The 9,127-nt window shown below is 34.2% G+C and overlaps 1 protein-coding gene across 1 annotated transcript; it reads left to right on the forward strand.

The window, feature by feature from the left end:
- The first annotated feature begins 2,342 nt into the window (after positions 1 to 2,342).
- On the forward strand, positions 2,343 to 5,774 carry LOC118037130 (protein REVEILLE 1). The gene is made up of 6 exons (XM_035043025.2): positions 2,343 to 2,709; positions 3,476 to 3,610; positions 3,709 to 3,820; positions 3,905 to 3,966; positions 4,119 to 4,502; positions 4,603 to 5,774. The coding sequence occupies exons 1-6, from the start codon at positions 2,698 to 2,700 to the stop codon at positions 5,341 to 5,343; spliced, it is 1,446 nt and encodes a 481-aa protein (XP_034898916.1). The 5' UTR covers positions 2,343 to 2,697; the 3' UTR covers positions 5,344 to 5,774.
- Positions 5,775 to 9,127: the final 3,353 nt, after the last annotated feature.

Below are 9,127 nucleotides of genomic sequence, written 5' to 3' on the forward strand. Positions count from 1 at the left end.
TGAGGTCATCCTTTCCTCCCAACAAGAAACTCTCAAAGCTAAAAAACAAAACTCGTGGATATAGATTTTTTAGATTTTTTTTTTTAAAGAAATAAAAATGAATGGCTAAGCAATGATGCGTATCCCCTTTTCTTCTCTCTCTTCTTTCCTTAGAAAATACACGTGGCATTGTTGATAAGCAAGGGCGGCCAGTGGTGCTTGCGTGGCAAAAAGTGCAAAAGTAAGTCACCTGGCTCTTTTTCAATCCACAACTCTCTCTCTCTCTCTCTCTCTCTCTCTCTCTCTCTCGTGGTCACGCACATTTTATTTTATTTTCCTTCTTGATTATTTTAAAAACAAGTTGTAGATATTTTAATCTTTTTCCTCGTCACAAAATATCAATTCGGATTTTTTTATAAACAAAATTTGTTTCTTTTTGCATCTTTAAGCTAAGCTTTCCTTTTATCACAGCTGTCTTTTTTACAATAATTATTAAATTTAATCTAAATGATAAATTTACAATTTAAATCCTAATCAAGTTTAATTTAAATCAATTTGATATTAATTCAATTAAATTTAAATCATAATCATGTGACATGGATTGAATTTTAATTTTTTTGGATTTTTAATATTTTTTTTTTGCATTTTTAATTACTAAGCCAAACTTTTAAGGTTTTTTATATAGTTATTAAACTTAAGTTGTTAAATTTTTTACTTGAAATTATTGTAAATTAATTTTAATATTAATTCAATTAAATCAGTGTAACTTTATTGTTTAATTTGTTTCTCGTTAGAGTTTTTTTTATTTATTCTTACAAGCACCCAAATGATGCTACAAAACATTTTATTTACTATATTTAATAAAAAAATATTCTTTGCATTTTTTTTATTGGAAAGTGGACCGACAATATTGGAATAATATTTATTGTATTGGAAAAAATAAATATCTTTTCATTGATGATAATGAATTGAATGTTTCTCTAGCAATCGCGATCCACTGACAGGTGACAGCACGAGGTATGAACGACAGGTAATGTACTGGCTAATTTAGACCAATCACAGAAGGGTTTGTGATGCCTACTGCCTCCCCAACGTGGTGCTTTTCCATGTTCATGAAAGATCGATGAAGTCAGCATCATCTTTTTGTTCTTCTTGCATTTTCTAGTGCTAATTAAGAAGGGGAAATAGGAAGAAAACTATTGGCAAAAAATGATATACAAAAAATAAATAAAAAATGGGAAAGAGTTGGGATTATGGAAAACTCATCCTCTCAATTTCCTAGATTTGTTTTTCATTTATTATTTGAATTAATTATTATTTTTAAAAACAAATCAATTAAAAACTAAGTTTGTTTTGATACCGCGATCCAAATATTTTTTAATTAAAATTTTTTAAAGTATTTTATTTATATGATCAGCACATCACAGTAGTTGAAAAGTACCTTAAAAAATTAATCTAATAATTTGTAATTGAAAAATAGTCTTAAAAACATGTTAGAATTAAAAAAGAAACACAATTGACTTCAATTAATATTTGTCTAGTTAAAAATAAAATTAAAAAGGAACTAACAGAATACATATTATTAATGGGAAATTTATAATATTTAACTTCTATATATATATATATATATATATATATATGAAAAATGTTAAACCTTGCAAAAGTAAGAATCTTAGCTAAGCTTAAATTCATAAAATACCACTCTTATATTTTCATCTCATGATTTTCTTAACATCAAAATAAATTAATTTCAATTTGTTAAAAAAAGTTATTCATAATTTTTTTTCATCCACGAAGTAACAACTAGTTTAATTTGTCCTCCTCACAAGCCCTAATAGCAAGCCAAAGTGAACTGAATTTTCTCAAGAGGCAAGAACTATTTAATCTTATCAACAAGCAAAAAGCATCTAGAATCACCATTACCTTTTCTTCTCTATTCCTAAGGAAATTAAACAACATATACTCCATAAAACAATGGAAAAAAATAAAAATCTAAAAATATTTGTGGCTAATAGAGAGGTGGACAAGACCAAGTGCAAGTTTATATAATAAAAAGAATTGCTTAATTATCCATAAAAAAAAAAAAAAAGAAAGAAAGAAAGAACTGGCCTCCATGTTTTTCTCCACCGAATTAAACATGCTTGCCTAATAATAAGGGAAGACACAAACAAAAACCCAGATGCCACGTGTCCAGCTGCTCTTTTGACGTGAGCCACAAGATTCCATTGAATTCCCGAGCTTTCCTATCTTAAAGCTTCCTATCTTAAGAAAATAAAAAATAAAAAAATACTTCTGACGTGGCGTCCTTCCTTCCTCTCTCTCTCTTATTTTTTTTTTTCATCACAAGCCAAATAGACAGGCAGACGCTCACCTCTCTCTCTCTCTCTCTCTCTATCTCACTCTCTCTCCCTGTTTCTTTCCCTGTTTCTTCACTTCTTTAACTTTGTTGCTTGTTTAGTTCTTTTGGGTTTCTTTTTTTTTAGCTTGGTTGAAGCCAAAAGCTTCAATCTTTCTAGGTTTTTGTTAGAATATTAAGCTTTGACTTCATTGCTTTGAAGGGTCAGGTTGCGTTTTTTGTTTGTGTCAGAGAAGAAGTGAAAGTGGAGAGATATATTTTTTGGTGTTATTATGTTAGTTGATGAGTTTGAGGAAGATATCATCAAGAAGGGTACTGTAAGAGTTTCTTTAAGAAGGGTATTTTGAGTGGTTTTTTCAGCTATGGCTATTCAGGTATGAAAATTAAGTTTATTTAACTTTCTTGTTTATTTTTGTTGGATCAGTGCATGAAATTGCTAAATTTTGAGGGTTGCTTTTAAAATCTTGTAATTCAAAAGAGTTGCGAAGAAAAATGTTTTTTTTTTTTTTTTTTTGCTTTTTTGTTGCTGTGGCTGTTTGCAAGAATTGATTTACTTAAGTTAAGGAAACATGGATCTAAAGTGAGACCATGTAATGAATACTTGTGTTAAAGCTCTGGTCTCGATACCTAAAGTGTAAAAAGATTCATGTTGTAAGAACTTGTGTGGTCTGAAAGGGACTATTTGTGGCAAGTGGCAAGATTTATGGTTCATGTTGATGTGTCTTTTGTCGGTCTATATAATTACACAAGCAAGTTTCTTTACGAGTGTAGTTTTATGGGGAGTGTGATATGGAAGTTTCAGGTAGGTTTTGCTTTGGTGAACATTTGGCCTGTTATTATTTATGAATACAGTTCTTGCCTTATTTTCTTGCAACAGAAAGCAGCATAAGCACATTGTAATTTTTACTTTACTTGTATTTTAGTTTAGATTTTTATGAAATATGATGATCATTTGATTCTTCTTGTAGAATTTTACTGTATCTGCTTAAGTAATGAATTTAAATGGATATTGAATTGTTTGGAAGTTAAAAGAATTGTATACTTAGTTCAATTATTGAATGGAGATTAGTGTGATGGGGCTGGTAGTGGTGGAAGCGGGGATATCTTTCTGATGACTTTGTTTCCCACAATTTGATGCAGGATCAGTGTGGAGGGACTCGATCAAATCTGGTTCTCCCAGCAGGCAATGGAATTTTACCGAGTGCTACACTACAGAAGGCAACTGACCACCAACTAAAGGAGCAGTTCTCTTGTGGGAGTGATTACTCTCCCAAGGTTCTATTCTTAACATGTTGGATATGAATTATGATTGATCTTATTCCTTCACAAATATTACTCGATACTCATTCTATTGTTGTTTTTACTTTAATTAGGCGAGGAAACCTTACACAATTACGAAACAAAGAGAGAGATGGACAGAGGAAGAGCATAAGAAGTTCCTTGAAGCTCTAAAGCTTTATGGCCGTGCTTGGAGACGGATTGAAGGTATAATTTGTTGTCAAGTTTCTTAATTAAGTTTATTTCTTCCGTGACTTGTGAATCTAAATAATTGTGTGTTTTGTTTGGCAGAGCATTTAGGCACAAAGACTGCAGTTCAGATTCGAAGCCATGCTCAGAAATTCTTCTCTAAGGTTTACTGCTCTTATTCCAACTTCTGCTCTCTACTACCATAATATATAAATACCCTCAATTAAAGTAAGTTGGATTTTCAACGAGCCCCCGGAGTGCGAGTGATCTTTGATGGGTTCATTTTTCTCTTACACCATCTTTTTATTTGAGGTAGGTTGCGCGTGAATCTGGTGGCAGCAACACTAGCTCAGAGGAACCAATTGAAATTCCTCCTCCCAGACCAAAAAGAAAACCTATGCATCCTTACCCTCGCAAATCGGCACATCCGCTGGAAAGAGATCTTCTAATTCTTGAGAATCCGCTAAGGTCTTCATCTCCAAATTTTTCCATTTCAGAACACGAAAACCAATCTCCTACATCGGTGTTGTCTGCGGTTGGTTCAGATGCCCTTGGTTCCACTGACTCAGACATGCCAAACCATAGCTTATCACCAGTTTCATCCGCTGGTGGTGTGCATCATGTTGATTCGTCACCTGAAGACAATGGATCTCCATCACCACCAACTGCTAGCTCAGCTCCTGACGAGCAATTTCCCAAGGTATTGGCAAACCCCTTCAAAGGAAATAAGGTTTTTACTCTGCTTCTGATGTCTAAAAATTCTCAGGTTGTCCTAAATGTTTTTTTCTATTTTCTTTAAGGTCCAGAAACTTGACTCATTTCCCAAAGAAACTGTCTCTTCTGAAGAACCCATTACTCTCAAGCTCTTTGGAAGGACACTATTAGTCACAGAATGCCATAAACCATCTTATTCAAACATGGGGACTTCTAAATTGTCGCTGCCAGATGCCACTGAAGAGAAACTTGTGCAACCATTAACACTGAACATCACAGCTGCAAAATTGCAGTCCAGGAATGAGGAATCCACTTGGAGCAAGCTGCCTCATGGATCTCATGGAGCATTATATCAAATACAATTTAAAAAGGAAAACTCAAGTCCCACAGAAAACGACTCTGCTGCTCTAATGCCTTGGTGGGGTTCTTATGAAGGCATGCCATTTCCTTTCATACCATTTCACAAGCATGAGCCTGCGGTGGAAAATTTAGATTCAAATGGAGATGAAGTCCAAGATAAAGAGATTCACAAGGAAGTATCTTGGACTGGTTCCAACTCCGGATCAGTGAATGAAGGGGAAAATGTTGATAAAATTATGGATGCTGAGACTGAAAGTCACCAATTTTCTTACGAGGAAAAAGAGCCATCTCCATTTTTGGAGCTTAAGCCAAAGAAGAAATCAGCTTCATCTGGATCAAAAGCATTCAATGAAAATTGCACGAAAGGGTTTGTACCTTATAAGAAACGGACTGCAGAAAGAGACAGTCATTCCTCAACATTAACTGGCGAAGAGAGGGAAGAGCAAAGAATCCGCCTTTGCCTGTAGTTAGCCCTCATCGAACAGCCTTAGTTTCCCTTAACTAGAACATATAACTTTTTTGAACAAGTTGAGGATCATGGACTCTGAGAACATCAGTTGCTGGATGAACTCGAATCAGAGGGGGAATGGTGCTTAAGCAGTTGCCATCTTCTGCAACTCTCTAGATTCTCATCTTGTTACTTGGTTTTTCCACCTTCAACTGTTTATATCTTTATTTCCTCCTTTTCTTGTACGCATCATGTTTTGTCTGTCTTATTTATTTTCCTTTTTTATCTTCTGGATTAGCTTTCTGATCTCATATATTCTTTTTCTTCTTTGAACTGTGAATCCCTTAGCCACCTAGCTTTGTTTTGGCCTCTGTACAATATCATAAAGCAGTACTTGCTGTATTTACCTACAAGCATTTAAGGGAGTTGGTCTCTATGAATCTGTCTTTCCATATTGTCTCCTCTTGCTGTGCATATATGGTATACCATCTCTTCAATTTTGCAATGATTGGAATGAGGAATTAGTCACCATCTTCTTCGGCAATTTTTCAGATAGGGGTGGACCTAGATTCTTCCTTGAAAAGAAGAGAACAGAAACTATTAAACAGATTTAATGATTTCGGTTAAAGGGTGTCGTTTATGATGTTGATATACATCCAAGAAATCTAGAGTAGGATGATAGTTAGATCAACCGGAAAAGTGACTGGCATGGCGGAAAGCAGTTATTAAAACCATACCAAGATTTGAATCACGGGTTTGGTAGGATTCATCCACTCTCGAAGCTTGCAAGTATATTTTTGCATGAACTGAGATTTTTATCACCCAATTTTATTCGGTTCTATAGAAAAGAATGGTAATGCCTATTTTACAAACCAATATGCTTGTTTGGGCAACTATTTTGTCTGTTTTCAATTTGTTAGCTAGTATATTGCAGAAATTGAGCCCACACACGAGCCGCTTTGGAGAAGAATTGCGGTATTTTGTACTGTGGAAGATGGACTATACTGCTATGTTTTGTGAGAACCAATTGATTTGTTTTAAAAATGTGCAATTGCATGAATTGAGTAAACGATTCCGAGTTATCTTGATAATGGGGTGGTGTTGACTGGCCCAGGATTTCTCACAACACTGAGATAGAGATGAATTTTGAAAGATCAAATGAAAAGGCAGTTATCCCTGAGCTTCTCTTTCATTCATCCACCACAATAAGGTACCATAACTAAGAAAACGTTTCTTATTATGTTAACAACAGTGATACCAGAATAAGATTTCCATGTTATATGTTGGCAGAATTTCTCACTGACGCTTTATGAATTCTTAGCAGGATTTTCCTTTCTCTATGCTAATACTCCCGAGGCGTTCGTGCTCTAAAATCAGTTCATTTCCGATTGCCATTGACTAAGAGAACAGCAGAATACTGGGATTGTTATAATTTGGAGCTCTGTGTAGCCATCTTTTGCTTCTACTCTGATATATTTTGAATCCAGTTTTCAGTACATGTTGGAAGTTGGAACCCCGAAAATTTTGGTGGAAAATATTTTGTGTTGAATGAGATGATATTTTAGTGCAATGATTTGAAATGCATGCAATAATTTGTCACTATTCTTTTGTCCCGTTTTGTTCATGGTGATTCTTAGTGCTCCTCTGCTCGCCTGTAGTAAACAAAAGGGTATCATAATTCAGATTAGATCTTGCTTAGGCTAGTCATTGAGTTTGATGATGGTTAGCCACTTTAACAAGCTCCTTTTCTGTTTCAGCCAATAATAACTGCGACACAGTTCTCTCAATTTGCTCACTACCACTACCACAGTCAGTTTCTTGTCCTCTTTGTTCTTGGAGATTGGATACAACCCTACAAATTTCCAACGCAAAAACACTCAGTTTTCCGAAAGTTTTGATTTTCTTTAAATCAGGAAACAGGATTTATTAAGAAGAAATAAAACCACTATTTATCAGAGTAGAAGAGAAAAGTGCAAATGGGCCAGGTAGAGAAATTGTTCCATTCTATCTCAGATTCTAGCCGCCTGGGAGCACTAATAAGACGAGTCATGGTTGATTCTGCATGGAAGTATACATACTACGTGGTGTTTAATATCCATGGTTGATACAGATGATGACTGAGTAGGACTAACAACTTGGAAGCACAGCTTTTTTCCCTGCCACGGAGAGTACTCGCTAAACATCTACTCGATTAATCTGCCACGAAGAGATTTGAACTACAATCAACCTGGAAAGGTTGCTGGGTGGGGGAGCGGAGGCAGAGGCGGAGGCAGAGGGTAAGAAGTTCCACGCTTGTGTTTTGGGCTTTTTTAGGCCTGGATCTATTACTTGGGCGGGATACTTTTATTTCTTATTTAGTGTGTATTTTGGAAGGTGTTTTTTTTTTAAAGTATTTTTAGCTTAAAAAAATTAAATTAATATATTTTTATAATTTTAATTTTTTAATGTTATAATATAGAAAATATATAAAAAAATTATTTTAATCTATCTTCAAACAAAAAATTATTTTAAAAAGCATTTTACTTTTGCGGAAAAAAACATCCATGAAAGAAAGAAAGAAAAATGTTTTATTCTTATTATTTTACTTCTGTAAAAAAATAAATAATAATTATCATGTTTTTTTGGAATAAATCAGAATTTTAATTAACTCACATTTTATATATCTTTTAATTGTATGAGAAATATTTGCATTTTTTCCTATTATAGAACAATGTCTTGGAGTAGTTGATTAAGGCAAATAGAACAAATCCTTTCTTTAAGAGAATTACTTCAAATCTTCTAATTAATTTGTTGAAATTTTCACATTTCCTATTTTAGCATCACCTAATTGTACTTCACTTTCTTTATTTTGATTTTTTTTTTCATTTTCCATAATTAAAGGCAATAATAAATATTTTTTGCTATTGAAACCTTCTTTATTTTAGAGTTTTTTTTTTACCACAATTAAAGGCAATTACAAGTATTTGCTCATTGGACTTCACCTTCTTTTCAAAGTTCCACAACTAATGGAAATAATAAATATTTTTTGTATTTTTATTTTAGTGAATACTTGTTATTTAAGTAAAGTGTTATTTTTATTCGACAACCAATCAAATAGAGGGTAGCATGTGCATTAAAAGAGGAAATAACTTTAATTTTTTATCAACTAAAACCACCTTTTATTCTAGTGTCTTTTTCGTAGCCTGAAGTTTGCCAAACTACTTGATTTTGATATTTGTTTTGGACAACAGAAATCAACATCTTTACAACATAGAAAAACCTTGTGACAACACGCAGAGACTGTGCAACACAGTGCCACAGGGCTTTCAAAAGTGGTTTCATGGCCAGTAACTTCCCTGGATTGCCAGGTTCCAGAGTCAACATAATGGCCATGGAGAAGAGGATCCAACCAAATTAATTTTTGTACATTGAGTGTGTGTGTGTGTGAGAGAGAGGGAGCGGGAGAGGGAGAGGGAGAGGGAGATTAGTAATTTTTGCTCTGAAATTAATTACGTTACGGGATTGTGTTTCATACCAATTTCTTCAAATCTTTCAGCAATCACTAATCTGAAGAGATTCAATAAGGGCGTGTTCATACTCAATGTTTCAACTGGAGTTTGACAGCTCGGAAAGCCACCTTGGCCGACAATTTCATTGAAGCGCAGAGAGGAGAGTGATCTAAGTTGAAACTTCAGGGTCAGGGGAACCATTCACGTGAAGGGCTTTCCACGCGTGGGCGTACATGACAAGCAGATAAAAACATAGGTTCACAGAACTTAGAATACCTAACAGCATGTAATATTTGTCCAGATGACTTGTATGCA

Source organism: Populus alba, chromosome 17, assembly GCF_005239225.2.
Source record: "Populus alba chromosome 17, ASM523922v2, whole genome shotgun sequence".
NCBI lineage: Eukaryota > Viridiplantae > Streptophyta > Magnoliopsida > Malpighiales > Salicaceae > Populus > Populus alba.